This window comes from Schistocerca piceifrons, chromosome 8 (assembly GCF_021461385.2).
Source record: "Schistocerca piceifrons isolate TAMUIC-IGC-003096 chromosome 8, iqSchPice1.1, whole genome shotgun sequence".
Lineage (NCBI taxonomy): Eukaryota > Metazoa > Arthropoda > Insecta > Orthoptera > Acrididae > Schistocerca > Schistocerca piceifrons.
In genome coordinates, this window is record NC_060145.1 from 330,830,875 (window position 1) to 330,855,434 (window position 24,560).

Genomic DNA, 24,560 nt, shown 5'->3' on the forward strand with positions numbered 1-24,560 from the left:
TGGTTGGCAGCATTCAAAGAACTGCGAGTCGCAGAGTGTTCTTTTAAGTTATAGAGAAGTAAAGCAATATTGTATATCATAAGGGGCAGGAAAAATTCATGTTATTTTACAGCCAAATTGATGTTATTTCTAATCAAATTCAGTGTTATTTTTTGCAAAATTTGATTTATTGCGTCACATTCCACGTGGTTTATTGCCAAATCCGATGTTGCCCCCCCCCCCCCCCCCCCTCCTGCCATGTTCAGTTTTTTGCTAAATTCGGTGTTTTTGCCGATTTCCATTGCCTTTTAGATTTTGGTGCTGTTTTAGGCCAAATACAGGGTTGTTTTTGTTAAATTTGGTGGTTTTCCAAATTCAGTGTTGTTTTCTTACCGAATTAGGTGTTTCATGCAAGTTTCAATGTAGGTTTTTGTTTCAAATTCAGTGGTTTTTTACTGAATTAGGTGGTGTTTTACGAATTCTGTAGTTATTTGAAATTCACTTCTATTTTTGCAAAATTCGATGTTTTTGCCAACTTTTTTTTGTAAAATTTGGTGTTACTTTTTACTTTTTACTTTTTAATTTTTGTAAAATTTGCTGTTAGTTTTTGCAAAAATTGCTGTTATTTTTTTGCAAAAATTGCTGTTATTTTTTTGCAAAAATTGCTGTTATTTTTTTGCAAAAATTGCTGTTATTTTTTTGCAAAAATTGCTGTTATTTTTTGCAAAAATTGCTGTTATTTTTTTGCAAAAAATTGCTGTTATTTTTTTGCAAAAATTGCTGTTATTTTTTTGCAAAAATTGCTGTTATTTTCGAATGCGCACACTTTGCCCGAACTCTTACGGGAATCGTCACCTTAGTTGGTGCGAGTAGTGAGTGAATGAGCAAATATCCTTTAGGAACATTACAAATGTAGTTTGTGGACAGTTGGGAGTGTGGGTCTCACGGGAAGCGTGCAGGGGCTAAGTCGCTGCAGTCGCGCTATCCTCTGTGCTCTCGGTGGCTCAGATGGATACAGCGTCTGCCATGTAAGCAGGAGATCCCAAGCACGAGTCCTGGTCGGGGCACACATTTTCAGCTGTCCACATTGAGGTATATCAACAACACCTGTTGGCAGCTGAGGGTTTTGATTAGTTACCATTTCTTTCTAGAGAAGCTGCATGGTCATAATTGGTATCTGTTCTTTAGAACAGTTACTATCTTCATAATGAATATAACCACGTTTACATTTTAACTCTGTTTACCATCTTCGGTGTGTGCAATTATAACTTCACCATGTCTTTAGTTCTATTTGCAAAAATTGTACAGCAAGAATTTTTTATCAGTAAGTCTGTGTAAATGTTCAAATTTCTCTGATTTTACCGTCGTGGTAATTTCATGACACATAAGTGAGGAAAAACTATGTAGCTCGACACTCCTTGTTGCGCACTAAGCTAAGTTTTGTATAGGTGAGGGCACTGGACTTACATTTGAAATGGACACATTTCAAATCCCCATCTGAATGTCTTAGCCTATATCTTCCCTCATCTTTCTCAAGTTAATCTTGTACTCCATTTAGTGAGCCTTTATTTGAAAATATTTCTGTCCTTCGATGAAATCTTCTTGGATTGTCAGTAGAATCATGGTGCCATGTTGTCAAAGTGTTTCACCAAGTTTCTAACTCATTCCCTTAATTGAAATGTGCTGAGAAAGTCTGCATTCCCATATAATTTAATTTCTATCAGCAATTGCAATACAAAATTTTCACACAGTTACCCTTTTGAGGTGTGCATGGCAACCTTCAGATCTGTTTATGACACAATTTGATGGTCAAATTTGAAGATGATGAATACAGCAGACACTGGTCATTGTAATGAAAATTTCACTTTGCATCTATTGATGTAAATAAAATTATTTTCAAATAAATCATTTTCAATCTCTGATCTGCATGAATTTTACCCACTGTTCCCAGGACCTCATCAGTGAAATGTCAAACGCTAATCTCCCTTTTTGCTTTCTTCCTGCCAGCCTTCTTAGAATTTTGACAATCAGCCTCTCGGTAACCCACAACACATCTCTTGTAGCGCTCAGTACTTGATTTGCTTTAGTATCGCCACTACTCACATGTTGAATAATTGAACCTGTAATGAAAAATATTCTTCTTCTTTGAATCTTCTCTATATATTTTACTCGTCCTACCTTGTAAACACTTCCACTAATGAACAGCTTTCAAGGATTGGATTGTGGATGAATTTCATTTCCTTAGAGTTAATCCTATGAATTTCGGTCTTATATATGCCTTATGAGCATCTGGTTATGTTGTTGTTGTAGACTGCTTTTGCTTTTCTGGTTCGCGTTGTAAAATCACAATGAGCAAGGACCAATCTCAGATCTCACAAATGGTGCCTCACAATCAGTTTTTGCATTCTATTCCAACTGTAACCACCACATTCTGAGTGGACTGCCATATTTGTAATGAAGAAGACAACCTGTGCAGCTGGGCTTGCGCGTGGGCATGGGCACGAGCGTGTGCGCATGCTCGCTCATACCCGAGGAAATGTGCGTGGGTAGTATATTGAGGGTAGACTGAAAAGTTGTTTAGAAACAGTCACTTTTTCCCTTTTTCAGAAACCACAAATTATTTTCAATCATGATTCCCATTGAATCAGTTTATTTCGTCAATGAAAATTTTCGTTTGTCCCTTTCAACTGAGTACAGTAATTACTTATTCCACGGAAAACTTATTCATTCAATGAAAATTTCTTACCAAAAATGCATGTTTGACTAGAGTTTTGCCTGCAGTGCAGCTTCACAACCAGCCTTTAAAGCAATGAGATAGGAGAGCCAACAGTCTGCACCACACAAGTCAACAGTGGATGGTGGATGCAAGTTATCAGCTGTGTAAACAATTATCTGGCCTTCTGTTAAACTGTTGTAGAGTGGCCATTGTGAGATTTAAATGCCCACCACTGATGAAGAGAGAGACTGACACACCAGAAATTTACCAGAAGATGGAGAGTAGTGTTTCTGAAATGTCACTCTCACAGTCTTTTGTGGCAAAAAAAAAAAAAAAACCTGTGAAGATTTTATTGAGGTTAGAAACCAGGAAAAAAATTACTTGGTGGCAAATCTCTGGAATGGAGTGGGTGGAAAACAATTTCAGAACCAAGCTTGTGTGCTTTTACCCTTGAAACGATCAATGCACTGTCTGGCATAATATCTTGTTGTTAGAACACCTACTTGTATTTCAACAAATTATGCAGATGGTCAAATAGTGTTGTACAATTTGAACCAGTACTGATTTATCCTTTACTTAATAACCAGTGTCAGTGCTATGTTGTGAGTTCCATAAAATGTCACGATTAAATTTCCCATTATCAATATGTCTTTTTGCTTTCCTGGCACACTTTCACATTCCACACTGCACTGTTTTGACAGCAGCCATGTCTTCTGAGTGTAATGTTGCTCCTATGTTACCTCTGCAGTCTCTTAATAAATTCAGAACTGCTTTGAACTACACTTCAGCTTTTACCTTCATTGAATATTTTTGGTCTGTAGACAGCTATCTATAGACAGCTTCCATTGCTCACTTAGCTTTTACATTAGCAGAACTCACATAAAATGCCTACCTTCACAACAATCATGTGACCTGTAAATGTGACAGTAATCTGCCACAATGAAATGAGTTTATTGTCGTTTTCTTCAGAAGAATCTCAGCCAGTTGTTGGAAATGTATCAGATGTGTGCTGCACATATGACAGTGTTGAAACTTATTTCACCAGGAATAAATTAACTCCGCCGTCTGTTTAGAGCCCCAGTGAAGTTCCCTCAATTAATGTTTTCTCTGGACCACATTTCAGTGTTACAGATGAAGCATTTTGTAATGTTATTCCACCCTTGACTTGCCATTGAGTTAGCCTAACGGCTTTTCTCCCATTCCACAACCCAGTATTGTTTTCCTTTGTTACTACACTGATTATGTTGTTAGATGTAGAAATGGAGTCTTTTCTTTCTGGGACAGTTTGAAGAGTGGCAGTTAAGAGTGGTGTAAGACTAAGTAAAAAAAAGCTTGGATATTGTTATCCAGCTTCTGTACTACAAAAATTGCATGATCTTTGTCCCTTACCGGCAGAAAATTAGTCACAACTTTATTATATATAAAACAAGTGTTTCTAAAAGTCAGATATTACATTTCCCACTTTTGTCTGTACAAGCAGTTGGTATTGAGCTACAGTGGTGAGTTGCTATAGCCAGAGTCCTAGTGGAAGGAAGAGCTTGTATTAGTTGTCAACAGAGATGTTTCAGCCTGAGTTTAAACAGTGACTGCAGTGTATGGTCTCACAACATGGCAGTAAGATGTCCTCATTGCAGCTGATTATGAATGAAGAGGAGGCTGTAACAAGTTCATGGTTCAAATCTTCATCCAGCCGTCAGATTTTGATTTTCCATGATTTTCGTAAATTGATTGAGACAAATGCCCCAGGGGACACCAGAAAAGGAAGTGGCCCATTTCCCCTCTGTATCCTTTACCAATCCAAGCCTGTGCTTTGCATCTAGTGACCTCACTGTTGATGGAATGTTAATCCCTCGTCTTTCTCTCTTCTTGTAGCATGTTGAATCTGTGACTCGATCTTTAGCTCATGTTCAGGTGACTTGCTTATAGATCGCTGCCTCTGATATGCAGGTGTCCACAGCAAAGCCCCAGACCAGCATACAATTTTAACTTCTCACAAATTTTATTTGCAATTTTTCCTTAAAGTCAATTAATTATAGGCTTGCATGACATCAGAATATGAGTTAACTGTGAGATGGGTTTGAGTTTGGGATCTATTGATCAAATGAAACATTCACTTAGACATAAAACTGCAGCTCTCTGCAGGGAGCCTGTGCCATGAGATATTAAAGTTGCCGTTTTCAAATGATGTCCATATCAGAACATAAGCATCACTATTGGAAAGTCGAGTTTTTGGTTTTGAGTGTAATATTTGAACCTCTAATATTATAGAACAGTACTGATGGGCTTCATTGCACATTGTCAGATGATTTGTGATGTGTAGAATCAGAACTGCATCATAACCAAGATGAAAGTGATAGTGACAGCTGTAGTATAATTGCTTAAAATAGAAATTTGTAAGTGTTAAATCTACGGTATGTGTTAAATACCTACTGGAATTTTTATTTCTTCCTGTTCTTCTTTTGCTGCTGCTGCTGCTGCTGCTGCTACTACTACTATTACTACTACTACACTTAAAAGTGTTTGGATCCGCATCTTGTGTATACCAATCTGTTTCTTAGTCTTCATTGACAGTTTATCTCTTTAGGTTTGTCTACGTCTGATTTTGAGGGGTAATCTTGTGCTAATAATACTTGCAAGTGTTCATTCCAATTTGTTCTCTTTTCATGTTTTTTTTTTTTTTTATTTATTTTCCATATTTTATTTCAGGTCATTCCCAACATCCTTATTCTTAATGCTGTCTAATTACTAAATTTTATTGTTAGCGCAGTTACATATTGTTGTTTATATAAGAATTGGGTTAGTTTCTTATAAGTATCTCGTACCATATTCATATTTAATGTCACATTTTAGATGTTTAAAATATTTAATTTTTTTTAAATATTTCATTATTAACAAAAATGTTTGGTCTGTATGGGTCTTTTTCTTTAAAAACAATTTTTTTTTTCATTTTCCTTACATTGCATAGTCTGCCCAACAAATAATTTCTGTTTTGTTTATCATATTCTTTTTTGACCAAAATGTGACATTGTTTGTATGCAAGAGACATGATAAAATAGTGTGCCAGTCTATTGGAATAGCTACATAATACTGGGCTATCCATTCTTGTTTCTCAAGGCAAGAAAGTTAGTATGTACAATGACATGCAAAAAAGATTGCCTGGCCTGAATAATTTATAGTACAAGAACAGAGCATTGCACATGCCCAAGTTCAGAAGTCCAGTGTTCACAACTCTGGCAGTCTGTACAGCTTCAGCTTGGTGTTTACATTATCAAATAGAAGCAATATGATAGATAGGATACAGTATATGTCAAGATTCATTGAAATTTAACTCATCGTATCATTTCTTTTGAAAATCATTATTAGGTCACGTAGAAATGGTTGAAATATAGGGATTCCACATTGCTAGAATTACTGCAATGATGAGTGTTTCACATCTGTTTCGATGGCTTACTGCATGGGTTGCCGGTTTATGAACGAATGTAAAGGACATGCATTCGAGTCTAAGAGGAGGCAATTGTCTCTCTTTTTAAAGACCTGTGCAGTTAATGCTTTAAACCTTAATTTGTAAAAGATTACATTTTGTAATGGTCTAACATATAAACAAATAGACAAATGGTCATAGTAAAAATACTAAAAATGGATGTATTTATTTGTAATTACTTCGACCACAACCTGGCATGACTACTGTTATCACCTAAGAGAAATGTATCAACTGAGTGGCGTATCTTTGTAAGTCCTTATATCCGGTTTACATAAGCGAGTGGATGTGCCTTCCAATATGTGTTGTTTCCAGTTTAATGTCAGATCAAATCTCACTGGAACCTTTTTTAATCCTGTCGCAGATGTTTTGTTCTGTATTTACTTTTTGTTGTTAAATTATATTTTCTTTTTTATTACAGGGTGTATATGCTCCGGGACAACCGGGAAAAACCCGGGAAATTTTTCATCTGGGAGAAAACTGGGAAAAAACTGGGAATTTTTAACAGTTAGGGAATTTTCATTGTTTTAGTGTTCAGTTAAATTTTTGTAGTTTTGACTGGTGAGAACTAATACTCTAACAAAGAATTTTACTTTAGCCCATTACTGCAATATAATACTGCAGCAATAAAATCTAAACGAGGGGGGAAAAAACTTAAGTTGCAAAGGAAATGTGCCATTTACAACAATAAAACACAGTGCACACACAATTGCCTGCCAACAGCAAAGTGTGTTAAAGACTTTAAGTTGAAGACTGCAATACAACAAACTGCTTCCAAACAGCAGTTAACATTAGGTTCTTTTGAGAAGTTGACAGCAGGCTTATGCGTATGCACAGTTGCAGTTGAGTCGCGTATGAGCAGTACCTTCTTATGCTTCTGGCTACTATAAGTGCGGCTGTTAGCTGTATCCAAGGTAACTAGACACGAGCTGTATCAGCAGTAGAAACAAGCAGCCAGATGATACCTGGAAACATTTCTCTGGTACACCCAAGCTGCCAGATTCGTGCATACGCAGAGCATTCGGAGTTGTAGTGGCATGAGGGGTAGTCTCCATGTGAACCGTGTTTATGTTTAGTGATTTTACTGTTTCGTCTTGGTTTACAGCTCTCTAGAACAAAACGGATTTCTGTGTCCGGGAGCTATGTAGCAAATTAAAATATTACATAATTATGGAAGGCTAAAATATGTAATTAGTTTCAGTTTTCTGATTTTATTTTATTACCAGGTTTTTGGAAGTCAGGTATTAATTCCCTTGAGGAACAATGAAGTTTTTTTTGATGATTTGCAAAAAAAAATGTCTTTGATTAACCTTTTCCACAGAGGCTGTCAATTTATTTGAAACACTATTGGATAGTGTCAACTTTTGCGGAATTTCAAGTGCACATTGTTATCTTTTGCGACGTTTGGCATTATGCCATAGAACTAAACATGAGATAATACAGTACTGGTACTTCAAGAAAATTTGCATTCCGAAAACCACAGCTTGGGATCTACTTCTTTGTGAATCTGGACATACAAATATGCTCTAGAAGTCGAATTACGGATTTTAATATGATTTACGAAATTCAGATTTCTAACAGGTCGCCAAAAAATATTGCAATTTGTCGTTTGAAAAGCATTACTTTCAAAGTACGTTTAATTTTACACAATATTAGTTATGTTCATGTGAGAATGTGCTTTGAATTTCTTAAATCACAGAGTGTTTCATTTTCATTTAAAGCCTAACACTTTGAGGGCCAGCCACTTAGAAGAATTTCAAGCCCAGAAAACCAGACACTTACGTCATTACTTAAAATTTTACTGACTCATTTGCGAAAGCAAATAGAGCTACACTGCAAGTTGAAACGCAGACGAAACCTCTCAGACAAACAGAAGCTAAACGATGTCAAAGTTAGCGTAAGGAGGGCTATGCGTGAAACATTCAGTGAATTCGAAAGTAAAATTCTATGTACTGACTTGACAGAAAATTCTAGGAAGTTCTGGTCTTACATTAAGTCAGTAAGTGGATTGAAACAGCATATCCAGACACTCTGGGATGATGATGGCATTGAAACAGAGGGTGACACGTGTAAAGCTGAAATACCAAACACCTTTTTCCAAAGCTGTTTCACAGAGGAAGATCGCACTGCAGTTCCTTCTCTAAATCCTTGCACGAACGAAAAAATGGCTGACATCGAAATAAGTGTCCAAGGAATAGAAAAGCAGCTGAATCACTCAACAGAGGAAAGTCCACTGGACCTTACGGGATACCAGTTTGATTCTACACGCATAAACTTGCCCCCCTTCTAAGAGCCGTGTACCGCAAATCTCTAGAGGAATGGAAGATTCCAAATGATTGGAAAAGAGTACAAGTAGTCCCAGTTTTCAAGAAGGGTCGTTGTGCAGATGCGCAAAACTATAGGCCTATATCTCTGACATCGATCTGTTGTAGAATTTTAGAACATGTTTTTTGCTCGCGTATCATATCATTTCTGGAAACCCAGAATCTACTCTGTAGGAATCAACATGGATTCGAAACAGCGATCTTGTGAGTCCCAACTCGCTTTATTTGTTCATGAGACCCAGAAAGTCTTAGATACAGGCTCTCAGGTAGATGCCATTTTTCTTGACTTCCAGAAGGCGTTCGATACAGTTCCGTACTTTCGCCTGCTAACAAAGTAAGAGCCTATGGAATATCAGACCAGCTGTGTGGCTGGATTGAAGAGTTTTTAGTAAACAGAACACAGCATGTTGTTCTCAATAGAGAGATGTCTACAGACATTAAAGTAACCTCTGGTGTGCCACAGGGGAGTGTTATGGGACCATTGCTTTTCACAATATATATAAATGACCTAGTAGATAGTGTCGGAAGTTCCATGCAGCTTTTCGTAGATGATGCTGTAGTATACAGAGAATTTGCAGCATTAGAAAATTGCAGCGAAATGCAGGAATATCTGCAGCGAATAGGCACTTGGTGCAGGGAGTGGCAACTGACCCTTAACATAGACAAATGTAATGTATTACGAATACATAGAAAGAAGGATCCTTTATTGTATGATTATATGATAGTGGAACAAACACTGGTAGCAGTTACTTCTGTAAAATATCTGGGAGTATGCGTACGGAACGATTTGAAGTGGAATGATCATATAAAATTAATTGTTGGTAAGGCGGGTGCCAGGTTCAGATTCATAGGTAGAGTCCTTAGAAAATGTAGTCCATCAACAAAGGAGGTGGCTTACAAAATACTCGTTCGACCTATACTTGAGTATTGCTCATCAATGTGGGATACGTACCAGGTCGGGTTGACAGAGGAGATACAGAAGATCCAAAGAAGAGTGGTGCGTTTCGTCACAGGGTTATTTCGTAAGCGTGATAGCATTACTGAGATGTTTAGCAAACTCAAGTGGCAGACTCTGCAAGAGAGGTGCTCTGCATCGCGGTGTAGCTTGCTGTCCAGGTTTCGAGAGGGTGCATTTTTGGATGAGGTATCGAATATATTGCTTCCCCCTACTTATACCTCCCGAGGAGATCATGAATGTAAAATTAGAGAGATTCGAGCATGCACGGAGGCTTTCTGGCAGTCGTGCTTCCCGCGAACCATACGCGACTGGAACAGGAAAGGGAGGTAATGACAGTGGCACGTAAGGCGCCCTCCGCTACACACCGTTGGGTGGCTTCTGGAGTATAAATGTAGATGTAGATGTATGATAACTCTTAAGTGTAACACCTGCAAAAAAGACAAATATTATATGTGAAACATCAGCTTTTCTTGTAGCTACTCTATGCACATTAATTTAAATCAATAACTTTTCCTATCTGTGTTTGCATAGTGACATTGCTACAGGCTAATTACATCACGTGTCCTATGCTCTGAATCACTACTTTGATATGCAACACATCTTCTGAAAGACGAAAACCAAGTTTTGGAATCTGTTTTTCACTGTTTCGTTTGCGTGTTAAGGTCTGAAGCAGATTTGCTAACCCAGTTAACTATGGCACCTGGAAAACAGCAGGTGTAGTTTATGATTTAGCCAGCACAATTGCTATTTCTCTTCAGTTAGACAAGGTTGTAAACAGCTTCAGTCTAATATTTCTACTTATCCTTCACTGGTCAAAAAGCCACTCCAGCAATATTGGCCGAAATTTTTAAGAACAAGACAAAACCTGACAGTCCGAGCACGTTTCAATACCAGCTGCTTTTACATGGCAGCGAAAATAGATTGTGGAACTGGAAAACAGGCAAACAGAAGCGGATTTCCAGAATCAATTTTGAAGTGATTACCTGACCACCCAGGAGCAGTATTGGGAGATCAATTTACAAAATCAGGTGTGGTTATCACATATGGTTGGTCGGTAATAACGCACACTAAGAATCGTTTATACATTTATTAAACACCAAGACATAAAGAACAAAATAGCACAACACAAGTTGCGTGCCGAGAGAAGGCATAGAACAAAAGCAGTTCAAAGAAATAAGACTCAAAGATAGGGTGCTCTGTGCCAGAGATGCTACAGAGCCCCCCCATCCCCCTGGTAGTGCGCAGCACGACGGGTGGAACTTCATCACTCGAATTCATAATCTTCATGCCAGCGCAGCGGTTGTAGGCGGCGGCCATCGCGAGAAGTGTGCGCTTCAGAAACTACGCTGCAAGAGTCAAGGCAGGTTGGGAGCATCCGGTGGCAGGGCAGCAGCATCGGGAGGCAGGTCGGTGAGTGACCACACCAATTTCATGTTATTATCAGACGCAGTCTGTGGTCACCCATGTAGGTGGATTACAAATGTGTTCGTACCCCATGTAACACGCGTGAGGGCCTGAATAAGGTGCCTGCAAGGTTGTTTGCATAGTGTCATTGCGCAACATCACAAATTCACACAAACCAAGGTCCTTACGGACGAACACAGGTGGGGTGGAGTGAGGGCGTGGAAGAAGGGTGCGGAGGCATGCAATGTGCACACGAACCCATTCAACCAGAGCAGGAAGATCCACGGTTTTGGCTGACGGTGAGTCCTCCACGAATTTTGCCGAAAGGGAGAGGGGTTCACCGTATAGAATCTCGGCGAGCGATACGTGCTAGTCTTCTTTATAGACCGACCAAATGCCTAGCAGGACCTAATGGAGTACCTCGGACAAGAAGCCAATGGGGCACATTAAAGCGCGGCCTTGGGAGTGCAGTGCCACTGTTCGACTAATCCGTTCACCTGCAGGTGGTAAGCTGTGGTGTGGAATGTGGCAACATCGCAGAGTTCGCACAGTCGTGCAAAGAGGATGGACTCGAACTGTCATTCCTGATCAGTCATGAGAGACAGGGGACAGCCGAAATGAGCGACCCATGCCGAGACGAAAGAACGAGTGATGGTCTCAGCCGTGACTGCCTCGACCCAGTGGGTCGCGATCGATGATCGATTAGATGTATCTGTAATCCTTGGTAGGGGGCCAACAACATTGATGTGAACGTGCCAAAGACACCCCTTTGTAATGTAAAATTTGCCCAACAGAGGTTGAGTGTGCCTGCCGACCTTGCTATGCAAGTACGGATTCAAATGCGGCAGTTGTGCTTCACGCCGGGCCAGACAAAGCACTCAGTAACCAGCCGCATCGTTGCTCACGTTCCAGGTTGGGCCAGGCCGTGCAAAGCAGTAAAGACTTCGTGACGAAGGGCGATAAGAACCAGGGGCTGGGGAGTGCCAGTAGGGGTGTCGCAAAGGACAGTGATTGTTGATCCGTGTAGGATATGGAGTTGTACAGAAAGCAATGACTCATTGTCTGATATTATTCGCTGTATATCATCGTCTTCGGCCTGAAGTCAGGCGAGCTCTTCCAGATGCAGTGATGCGGCTAGCATGCAGATGCGGAAAAGATAGTCTCCCACAACAGTCTCTGCACCACGGATATAGCACGCGTCAGAAAAGTGCTGACGGACGTAGTCCATAAGGTGGAAATGCCTTGGCGGAAGGTCCTTAGGCAGGTTACGAATTGCATCCACGAGTGGCTTGTGATCTGTGTAGATCGTGAAAGGTCACCCCTCGAGGTCACTACGGAAATGTTTAATTGCCTTATACACAGTGAGGAGCTCACGATCGAAAACCGACCACTTACACTGGGTCTTAGTTTCTTGGAAAAGAAGTGGAGTGGTTGCATTTAATTCGCAGTGTGCTGTTGTAAAACAGCATCCACAGCTGAGTCAGTCGCATTAGTCGTGATAGAAACTTGGGCCTCTGGGTCAGGGTGGGCAAGTGTAACGGATTTGGCAAGGGCAGTTTTAAGGTTACCAAAGGTGTCGAGTGTGGGTTTGGTCCAGTCCAGCTTCTGTTTCCCTGTGGTGTTTTTGCTGGAGAGGGTGTCAGTGAGGACCATTTGGACGGAGGCAGCTTGAGGAATATGGCGGCAGTAAAAGTTTGCCATACCCAGAAAACGACAGAGCAGAGCATAATCCTCAAGAAGAGGAAGATCAAGTATGGTTTCGACACAAGAACTCATCGGTCGGAGGCCATCGGCAGAGACATTATGGCCTAGGAAGGTAACTGATGTGGAACAGAGTTGAGATTTATTATGATTCATTACTATGCCATTGGCAGCAAGGGGTGAACAGACTGCATCGAGATGAACGTTATGCTCCTCAGCAGAGGAGGAAAAGATCAGTATATCATCTAAGTAAGCGTAAGCAAATGGTAGAGGTAGCAAAATGGAATCAATGAACTGCTGCCAAGTCTGCACAGCATTTTTCAATCCATAAGGCATGTAACAGTATTCAAATAGGCCGAAGGGTGTGATGATGACAACCTTCGGAATATGCGGTGGATGCATAGGAATTTGATGGTACGCCTTGGAACAATCTAAAACAGAGAAAAACTTAGAACCATGTAGTAATTGCTTGAAATCCTCGATATGAGGAATTGAGTAGTTATCGATAATGGTGTGAGCATTAATGGACCTGTAGTCCCTGCACATGCGTAAGGTGCTGTCCTTTTTAGGAACAAGGTGAATAGGTGAAGACCAGTTGCTATTGGAAGGGTGAAGCATGCCTGAAGCCAACAAATCTTGAACGATTTCCTTGGCGTGCAAAAGTTTGGAAGCATTAAGGCGTCTGGCCCTGTAACGTACAGGTGGGCCATCTGTGGTGCAAATCTTATGACGACTGCCATTACTTGCAAAGGGAAGTTGTCAAGAGGGGTCAGGAAGGGATCCGCAGGCAAGTTGGTTCACTGACCTAGCTGAACCGGGGCGGCGTAGGCAGTGCGTGAGTGGGGGGGTTTGACTATAGGCATATAAGAATTTGCTACCCTATGCGTAGAAATGTTCGAATCAAAGTTCTGGAACTTCATCTGCACGTCGAAGCGACCCGAAGGTACCAGAGTAGATGAGGGATAAACCACAACGTCTGGATGATCATCCACAATGTTGTTAGGCGGCGTGCACTGTCCATGTTGTGGCCATTGTTGTGCTGTCACACTAGATGGTGGCCATGTTAAGCCTGTTAAGGTTAGATGGCCGCTGGTGTAGCTGGGGGTAAATAATTGTTCACTGTGAACCAAACGTGCATTAGGTACACTTGACCACTCATGGTCACAAGCACTATTAATAGGGTGCGTGGCACTAGCACAGAAAGACACTGATAGATCCATTGTGGTGAGAACAATGTGGGCTGGCACCCGAAGTTCGTTAATGACGAAAACAAGGACAAAATAACTTGCGATCACGCGACAAAGATGTTGGGGTCACCACTGTGGTTATCACGTATGGTTAGTCGGTAATAACACACACGAAGTCTCATATATACGTTTATTAAACACTGAGACAGAAAGAACAAACATGGCAGAACACAAGTTGCATGCCGAGAGAAGACATAGAACAAAAGTAGTTCAAAGAAATAAGAGTCAAAGATAGGGCGCTGTGTGCCAGAGATGGCACACAGGTTTTGGGAGCCCCATGTCAACGCGATGAATATCTGCTATTATTGGCTGACAAGATCACGTGGCGTGAGGTATGATTGGCTCACAAAAGCACATGGCGATCTCAATTTCAATGCTTCGGAAACTACCCTTCTGTGTTTGGTTGAAATCAACTACATACTTTCGTAATACGGAAATATGCAGCTTACATGTTGCTGCAAATCGAATATCTTTCCAAAACGCATTTTTTTCTGAGTTTGTTTCCTAAACTGGTGGGAAGTTCTACACTGATGTATGAAACCTTAACCATTCAATGGATTGATAAGTTTTACGATCCCGAGGGAAAGTATACTGTCACTTAACACAGAGAAAGCATATTTTCACGTGGAAGGAAGTTTATTTTTTAACCGGGAAAAAGCCGTGAATTTTTTTCCTTGTCCACGTGTACACCCTGTATTACTTTTTCAATATTCTCTTCAGTAAATAACTAATTATGGTTTTCAACAAAGAAAATAATCAGTTATTGATAAGATAATGTAAGCGAATGGACAAAAAATCTACTCACCAAGCAGCGGCAAGTGAACACACACACAAAAAGATTTAACTTTTACAAGCTTTTGGAGCTTATGTAAATAATATAGTAGCAAGTAGATTTGTATTTTGAAATTAATATTGTTGGCCTTATAACTATGTAGGCCTTTTACAGAAAAATGAAATAAAATAAAATGAAGAGTACGCTATGTATAGCTTCAGTATTTTGTCCACATGCCATTGGCATCAAGAACAGTGTGGATCCTTCAAGGCATAGAATTGACAAGTCTGTCGAAAAAGTCCTCATCCATGGCAGTTCTCTCCCATGAAGAATGGACTAAATCCCATAGGGCTTTCACAGTTCCTGGAGGTGGGTTTGGCCAATTGCCCCATATATTATTCTTGAGCTGAGCACATGAATGCTGTATAGGATTGGCCACAGAAGACAGATAATATTCTCCCTCCTTTGAAACCAGCTCCAAATCCTAATGCTAGTGTCTGATGGATGATTATCATGTTGATAAGTGAGACATTCTTCAGTGTACCAAAATCGAGCTCCAGGCATGATTATATTTTCAAGGAAATGTTCATAGTGTGCTGAATTGAACTTGACTTGGATACGTTCTAATGTTCTTGCACCCATGTAAGACATCCGGACCCAACATTTCACACTTATTCGTCCGCTTCTAGTGCATGTGGGCACAAAGTGTGCATCATATTGTCACCCATCTCCACAGTAAACAAGAACAGGACCCCTACTCATGATCTCAGTCATGCAGTCATCAGACAAAATGACTTTCCTCCAATCAACATCTTCCCAGGAGCTATAATCCATCTCCTTGCTGTGGAAATATCAACGCCATAATGACATACTGCATCAGATGCACTAACACAGTTTTTAAAGAGAAATAATTTGCTCGTAAATTCACATCAGCCATTTTGATGCAGGTGTATGATGTATGCCAATCAGCTGGTACACTTCTCTTAGCTGAAACCTGTTGTGACACCAGGCAGTGGTCGAAGTAATTAAAAATAAATACATCCATTTTCAATATTTTTGCTATGACCATTTGTCTGTTTGTTTAAAGATTAGACTTCAATAAAATGGAATCTTACAAAAGAACGTGGAACCTAGAAATGCCTACAGCTGAACAATTTGAAACAAATTAAGGTTCAAAGTATTATCTGCACAGGTCTAAATAAAAAAATCCACACTTGACTCTAGCTAGATTTGAATGCTCATGCTTTACATTTATAAACTGTCAGCCGACCCACTCAGCCTTTGAAACAGATGTGAAACGCTCGTCATTGTGGTAATTCTACCAGCATGAAATCCATATATTTCAACCATTTCTATGTGCTCTAATAATGATTTTCGAAAGAAATGATGCGATGAGTTAAATTGCAATTAATCTTGATGTGTACTGTATCCTATCTATTATATTGTTTGTTTTTCATGATGCAAACACAAGGCTGAAGCTGCAGAAATAACCAGAGTTGTGAACACTGGCATTTCTGAACTTGAGCATGTACAATTTTCTGTTCTTGGACACTAAATTATTTGGGCCGGGCAATCTTTTTGCCTCTCTTTGTACTCAGATATTCCTAGCATTTGCACTGGCTGTAAACTGACCATGTATTCACCAGTTACAGTTTCACAAGTAAAACTGTATTGCACTGCCATCAATTGATGACAGGCAACACCACTTTTTGAGATAAGTACAGGGATGTTGTGCTGATGCATTGCTAAGATGTTTGTTGGGAAGTGTGCAAGTCAGAAAAAAATCAGGAACAGCAAACTGTTCTCGTGCAAGGAGAAAAATTTATAACGTGTTATGTGAAGATATTTAGAAGACTACTAAATGGGAAATGTAATCATGGTATGTTATGAAGCACAATGTAGCACTGTGATTGATTATTATGTAATGGATAAAGCAGTGCTGGTTCAAATTATAGCAAATTATTTGATTATTTTTCAAAGTTTGTTGAAGCACAATAAGTGTTCTCACATCAAGATAATATGCCTACTCACGCATTGTAAGGATAAACGTGCAGAAACTTACTTTTGAATCAGTCTCCCACCCACTGTATTTCACAGATTTGTCACCATGGAACTTTTTTCTGATTCTTAATCACAAAATGTGGAATAAAATCTTCACAGGTTTCTTGCTGCATAAGATTGCAGTGTTATATTGATATTTCAGAAGTCTACTCTTTCTTTCCATCTTCTGGCAAATTTCCAGCATTGTTTATGAATATATTGAAAAGACAAAGAAAGATGTACTTATAAATTTCAGACTCTCTCTCACAACAGAACAGCTGAAAACTCACAGGAACCGACTGCAGCGTAGAACTTTGTTTTGTAGATTTATTCAGAGTGTACCACATTGAAAGTTCATTTTTATTGATGATGTGGTTTTTAAACATAATAAATGTCTATTGTTAACAATTCTTGGAAATTTAATTAATTTTGAACAAGTAATTCCTGCACTAGAACAATTTAAATAAAACACTGCATTCCTGTGCTAACCAGCTGTGTAAGCTACTATCACTTAGCTAGATCCAGGTAACACATTGCAGCCAGCTCATATGCCTTTATTTGTCGATATAGGTTGTGTTTTTTCTTCTAATAATTTCCGGGTATGCAGCCGTATCCCGTCGACATTCTGCCACGATATTTCGGCCCAGAGACGTTCGGCCATCATCAGGTGAGTACACAACCACTGAAAAGCCCAGGTGCAGTCGCGGTATTTATGCCGAGATTCGGCATAAATACCGCGACTGCACCTGGGCTCTTCAGTGGTTGTGTACTCACCTGATGATGGCCGAACGTCTCTGGGCCGAAATATCGTGGCAGAATGTCGACGGGATCCGGCTGCATACCCGGAAATTATTAGAAGAAGAAATACGCCGGGAAAATTTCAGTAGGTTGTGTTTATTTGCCATTAAATTTCCCATGATGGTGTAATTTTGTTGAGGCTTCTTAGAAAGTCTACCAGATGTAATAGGTAACCTTTTTCTACGTAGATGTTCTTTATTAACATTATAAAATGCTTCTATAAAGTCAGTAAAGGTAACAACTGAATAGTGAGAGCCTCTATTCCATTCTCCTTCTTTTTTTTTAATTATTTGCTTTAACACAAATGCTGCATCTGCCAAACCTGATTTGTTCTTCACTTAACAGACACCTCAGTCTGTATACTTTTCACAGTATTATACAAAATCTTATTCTAAAATTTGTCTAGAGTGTTCAGCAGGTTGGCCCTTAATAGTTTTCAGAATTGTTCCTATCTTTATGTTTGAATAATGAGATTACATACACTATGTGATCAAAAGTATCTGGACACCTGGCTGAAAATGACTTACAAGTTTGTGACGCCCTCCATCAGTAATTCTGGAATTCATTGTGGTGTTGGCTCACCCTTAGCCTTGATGACAGCTTCCACTCTTGCAGGCATATATTCAACCAGGTGCTGAAAGGTTTCTTGGAGAATGGTAGCCCATTCTTCATGTAGAGCTACACTGAGGAGAAGTATCGATGTTGGTCGATGAGGCCTGGCACGAAGTTGGTGTTCCAAAACATCCCAAAGGTGTTCTATAGGATTCAGGTCAGGACTCTGTGCAGGCAAGTCAGTCCATTACAGTGATCAGAGATGTTATTGTCATGTAACTACTCTGCCACAGGCCGTGCGTTATGAACAGGTGCTTGATCGTGTTGAAAGATGCAATCGCCATCCCACAATTGCTCTTCAACAGTGGGAAGCAAGAAGGTGCTTAACACTTTCACTGCGACATCGGTGCAGGCGCGCAACTCTCCAGTGCGGCCCAGCAACGTGCGGTTGCGGGCTGGTAATGCTAGAGTGCGGGCCGGTAACACTGAAACGGCAGGCACCGCTCGGAGACGACACTCCTAAGCACACCTGAGCTACAGGCTGACATCAAGACCTTGTAAGATCTGTAGGATCATGTTCTATACTGACTTAATGGTGACATCTTAGGTGCATTACTTTAAATAAGCTTCGACTGTATTGTGGTCAGGTTTTGAAGTCTGTTTGCTGCTCACAGGTGTCATTCAAATGTTCGTGATTTGTTGATAATGTAACAAAAAATACAGTTCAAACAAGTAACAAATCCACTGCATTCAGGAAAAATTTGGATTCCAAAATGCAAATTCTTAAGAAGAAAAAGTAAACAGGAAACTGGATTCATTTGAAATTATATTTACTTCAAATGTGCATTTTTAAGATTGACTCTGATAGAGGTCGTCAATTTAGTAGCATGTTTGCTCCTGGTATGAGAGAATTAGCTGTCTACATTTATCATAGATGCCCAGGGGACGCCCGGATGTGTAGATAGTAAGCGAAACACACCCTACATGGAGGCTTCTCTCATGTCTCCCATCACTTCAATTGCGGTGCTATTAAAACAAATTTAGCACAACAAATTCTTTCGCAAAAAGCTGAAGTGAACACTTTACAACGCAATAAGAAATAAGTCGACTTAACACAAAAGAAAACCTCATTTTCTGAGTAGTCGTGAAAAAAAGTTCTAATCTTTTATGTCATAAAATGAAACCATGCAATGTCAAAAGAAATAAAAGAAGTTGTCTTTGATAATCAGAATTTCCTCGATATTATCGCGTTTTTGCTACTTATGGGAAATTATACAGCAGTTCAAGCAGTATCCATGTTTGTCTGGTAAGATTGTACACTTGTATGGTGTATCAGTGTGCTTGCCTTGTTCCGCGCTCTTCTTACACCACTTTTCATAACTTGCTTCTACCCTGCAGTAGCTTCCTGCTTTTGCACAACATGTGTTTGTTTGTTTTTTATGTTTCTTGCTCACATTTTGTGGAACGTCCATTGTTGGAAGGAAGCCCTTTATAATGTTCATTCTGTAATTGTACGACGTCATTTTATTTCCTGAGTATTTGCTGTACAGGTATTGAGAATTGAAAACTAGCATGTCAATGACATAAAAGAATAGTTTTTTCAACCATCTGATCTTGGTTATCAGTCCCAGACATACACACATTGTACCTAATCGTAGACAAAGGTTTTGTGACTATTTGCTGGTGCGCTTTCGTCACTTGCTCCATAACATCTAGATGTTCTGTGGAAATGTAGGAAACCTCTCATCGATCCTTCCATTTTTCCAATCAAAACTCCATTAGAATACCATGCAATTGTCTCTCCTCTCCCAAGTTGTGCCGATACAACGCCTTCGGTGGTATATTTCCTGTTTAATTTCAGAGTTCCTGTGGAAAGTGTTTTTAGGTTCAACATAGTTGTAGCTAAATGAAAACTATTATAATAATTGTTCAAAGAAATGTGATGACCAACATGCAGCTTTTCTGCCATCAAATGCAAAATGACCTTTTCAGTGTGACCTTTTCCCCCCATATCTCCACTACTTCCCATGTACACAGCGCACTTATTTATGAAACCGTCTGGATTGTTGAGCATGTGCATCTTAATGCCATATTTATTAGGTACATTTGCTTTTTATGTATTGTCTAAATGACAATCTTCTCCTCCAAAGAATCATTGATTTATCTATTGATAAATCCTTTCCCAGGTAATACACTTAAGACATTCTTGTGTTAAAATAATCCGATGTAGATCGTATCTTATATCAACGATTGTCTGGTTTCGGGTTTTCTGGAACTGGATTTTTTGCAAAATGCAGAGAGTGTAATATGATCAAATAGCGGTCTCTGCTGATACTCATCACTATTCCTTTATTCTCAAACAGCGGTTCTTTCTTCCAGTAGTCTTGTAATTGCGGATATTTAATGTTACCCATATGTAACGAAACTCCCAGGAAAACTAGTAATTTGCCTATACTTAGAGGTTTCCATTTACAGATCCTAGATCTCTCTTTTGTATTTTTGCTCAGCAATATGTTGACTGCGTTATCGTTCGTTTCGTCAACTACAAGTTGCAATAATTCCTCTGTTAGCAATAATCTGAAGAAATCCATAGGAGAATTACCAGCAGGATGAATTTGCAAAACTTCTTCCTTTGTAAATGGGTGATACTGCATATTATGTGGTTCTTTATGCCAGGACTCACCTAAATTATCTTCGTGTGACAGGTCAGGCTCTTTTTCATCATCAATTTCCACACAATCGTCATGATCCATCTCGTCAGATTCAGAACTGTCATGAAACAGATGTGAAAGTGGTGCTGTGCTTCCACGCTATCATCACTCTGCAATTCTTCTGCAGCCTCTAAATGACAATCTCCGTGGTATACCTCGTCCTCAGTACACAGAAAATAACTGTCGTCTAGTACTCTAAGTAACTGTTCTTCTGTCAGTTCAACACTTTTCCTGTTCCTTTTCACATTGGAAGGTCCAGATATCTGTTCATTAGCCACCATTACGAACAATATACGTTCGATAACTGACCACACAAAACAAAAGTTTACACACCTTGATGCTAGCTTAGGTGCAGCAACTAGACTGAGTAATCCGACAGTGAGCGCAGACGCTTATAAGCGTCAGCCACACTGGCTCGTGGCTTGTTGTGACACTTATAAGCTTCAGCCGCAGCGAAAGTGTTAAAACAGCAATGTAGGCCTGTGCTGTGATAGTGCCACGCAAAACAACAAGGGGTGCAAGCCTCCTCCACTAAAAACACGACCACACCATAACACCACCGGCTCTGAATTTTACTGTTGGCAGTACACACAGTGGCAGATGACATTCACCAGACATTCACCACACCCACACCCTGCCATCGAATCGCCACATAGTTTACCATGATTCGTCACTCCCCACAATGTTTTTCCACTGTTAAATCGTCCAATGTTTATGCTCCTTACACCAAGTGAGGCGTCATTTGGCATTTACCAGCATGATGTGTGGCTTATGAACAGCTGCTCGACCATAAAATCCAAGTTTTCTCACCTCCCGTCTGTCATAGTACCTGCAGTGGATCCTGATGCAGTTTGGAATTCCTGTGTGGTGGTCTGGATAGATGACTGCCTATTACACATTACGACCCTCTTCAACTGTCGGCAGTCTCTGTCAGTCAACAGACGAAGTTGGCCTGTACACTTTTGTGCTGTACATGTCCCTTCACATTTCCACTTCACTATCACATCGGAAACAGAGGACCTAGGGAAGTTCATGAGTGTGGAAATCCCGTGTACGGATATATGACACAAGTGACACTCAATCACCTGACCATGTTCGAACTCCATGAGTTCTGCAGAGCACCCCATTCTGCTCTCTCATAATGTCTAAAGACTACTGAGTTCGCTGATATGCAGTTCCTGGCAGTGCAATGCACCTAATATGGAAAACGTATGGTTTTGGGGGTGTTCGGATGTATGTCGCCACGCTTTTGATACCACCAGTTTTTCCAACACATGTAGAGCTGTAAAAAGCTGAAAGGTAAGGGAAAACTGATGTACTTAAAAATTAATTATTTATGCATGGCTTTTTTAAAACAAGTTTTCATGGTGTTTTATCAGTTATTCTCTATCCACATCATCCAGCGTGTTCATGTAGTCTTGTATTGTTATAATGGAAAATATGAACACAGATGAGTGGAATTTTATCAGCTTTAAAGTTAGAAAGAGACACTGTGGCTGGCCAGTACTTACCTTCAGTATTTGAAATTTTAGTACTGCCAATAGACACTTTTAAAATTGAAATCACTAAGATGGTATATTGGTAAGCACACTGCCAGCTTCAGTCCAGAGACAATATAATGACAGGCTGAGAAACAAAAGCGGGACAGAGGAGGAGAAATGGGAATTGAAATGAATAGTCCATTTAAAAACTTAAGTGAAGATGGTGGAGGAGGAGGAAGGGGGCAAAAGGAGTGGTGGAAAGGAATAGTGTACATAAAAAAGTAAATAAAGATCTGTATAAAATGCCATGAAGTGAAGTGATCATGCATAAATTGGTAAACAGTATGCAAAGTTTCAAATGTTGCTTCATCTTTTATGTTGTGGGATTTACTAGTGGAGGAGCTGGAGTAAGCTATTGGTCCTGAATGGAGTGGGATTTACATCAGGAACAATTGAAGGGATTAAATCACCAAGAAAGTCACTCGGTAGAAGGAAGAACTGTAGTAACAGATAGATTATAAGAGCAGAATAACTAGGGATAATGGTCTGGTCTGGGAATGTCATATGGTTTAAAAGGGATGTCAGAGGTCAACGTAGGACTACAGTGAGTGATGTGGGGATGATATGAGGAGGAGAGGATCTCATTTCAGGTTCTAACTTAAGAAAGTCATAGCCTTGGTGGAGTAAAATATCGAGGTGTCCAAGCTCTGGTTGGTACCAGATGACAAGGGGATGCTTCTGAGTCTTTTGTGAGTGGGAGCTGCATTAGCCAGAGTATGAGAGGGTGATAATGCCCAGCAGATTTCGTTTGCAGAGGAAAGAGAGGGAGGGAAGCAGAGGTGAAGTTATTGATGTATGTGTTGAGGAATTCGTTGGTGGAGCAGGTATGTTGGCTGTGAATGCCCAGACCGTAGGGAAGAGAGTATTTAATATGGAAGGGATGGGAACAGTCAAAATCCAGGTATTGTTTCTTGTTGGAAGGTTTTATGTGGACCGAGGTATGGATGTGAGCTTTAATGAGATGGCGCTCAATATTTGGGTTTTGAAGAGGAACATGTGAATTTGAGTTGAGATAAGGAATTAATTTACTGCAGTAAGTGAAGCAGCTCATTTTAATCACGAGTCCATTCCACAAAGATATCATTGATAAATCTGTACTAAGTCAAAGAGGACTAGCTTCTGGGTCAGTTCTTCTTCCAAGTGGCGCATGGAAAGGTTAGCGTAGGACAGGACAATTCCAATTCCAATAGTGGCTGCTCTGATTTGTTTTTCATGAACTGCCAGCCACTAAATGCAGAATATGGGTTTCGGTAAAGTGATCTAATTATGCCAATACTTGTGTAGGTGTACCTTGCATACAAAATACTAACAAAATTGTAAGAGAAATTTCAACACCCATGACTACTTTTTTGTCTTTTGAAGGGTGTTTCTTTAGCTCACTACTTCACATGCCATAAAGAAAAAGAAATTTGCCTTTTCATGCAGCAAGATGCTTAGAGTATGCTTAATCCCTTATATTTGTTTCATAAATGAAAACAGTTGTAAATTTTCTTGTTAAATCATAATAAATAGATAGATAATTCATTTTCACTTTACAGATCAAAGGCTCTTTCACAAGCAAACGAGGACAGGAAAACTTCAACCCCTACAGCCAAGGAAACGTGTGTTCAAACTGCCTATACGTTCTCTGTGGCCCTGTGCCACCTAGCTTAATTGGTAAGTCCTTTAACATGAATTATGATTCCATTAGCTCCAGCAGCATTAATTGAAATGCCCTGATGGCATACATATTAATATTTGGCTGCTACTAATGGCCATTAGAATGTTCCGAGATAGAAGTGACAAATATTGAAGAAAGAAAGGATGGGGGGGGGGGGGGGGGGGGGCACACTTTGAAGGCTGAGAGTAATTTTGATCTTCACACATCATGTGTTTGCGGTATAGCAGTAGACTATCTCATGAAGTCCACTATTACATGATGTGATTATTCAAGATTAGCTATACACAAAGGTTAATTGCAGACAGCAACAGGGTCAGGCATTTCTGGGTGAAAAGTAATATGGATATGGCTACACAATTGTTCCTGTGCTGTTTAATAATAGGTATGATGAGTTGACTAATGCTGAGAAGATTCCTGATTCATCATAAGTTGCCTAATGTGTTGGGACTTCGATCTTTGTACACAGTCATAACTATCACAGAGAAGGGACTTGTTCATATTTAGGAGCTCCCGTTCTAGGCAGGTGATGGAGCAATTAGCAAAGAAATAAGATGGCAGTTTAGTTTGCATACAGTATATTTGCCAGGATGAAGAAAATAAACTTCATGAAGGCTCCACTGTGATTCATTAACAACATTGGAAAGTTACTCTGAAAGCAGAGAGCAGCAAGGCAAATTCA

General features: G+C 39.8%; 1 protein-coding gene across 4 annotated transcripts in view; it reads left to right on the forward strand.

Moving 5' to 3' along the window:
* The window catches only part of LOC124711147 (palmitoyltransferase app-like), a 156,975-nt gene that overhangs the window by 64,324 nt on the left and 68,091 nt on the right, over nucleotides 1-24,560 (forward strand). For all 4 annotated transcript variants that reach the window (XM_047241043.1, XM_047241044.1, XM_047241045.1 and 1 more), the window contains exon 6: nucleotides 23,760-23,877. In XM_047241043.1, the coding sequence (XP_047096999.1) occupies nucleotides 23,760-23,877 (118 nt within the window). The remainder of the gene's footprint in view (nucleotides 1-23,759; nucleotides 23,878-24,560) is intronic.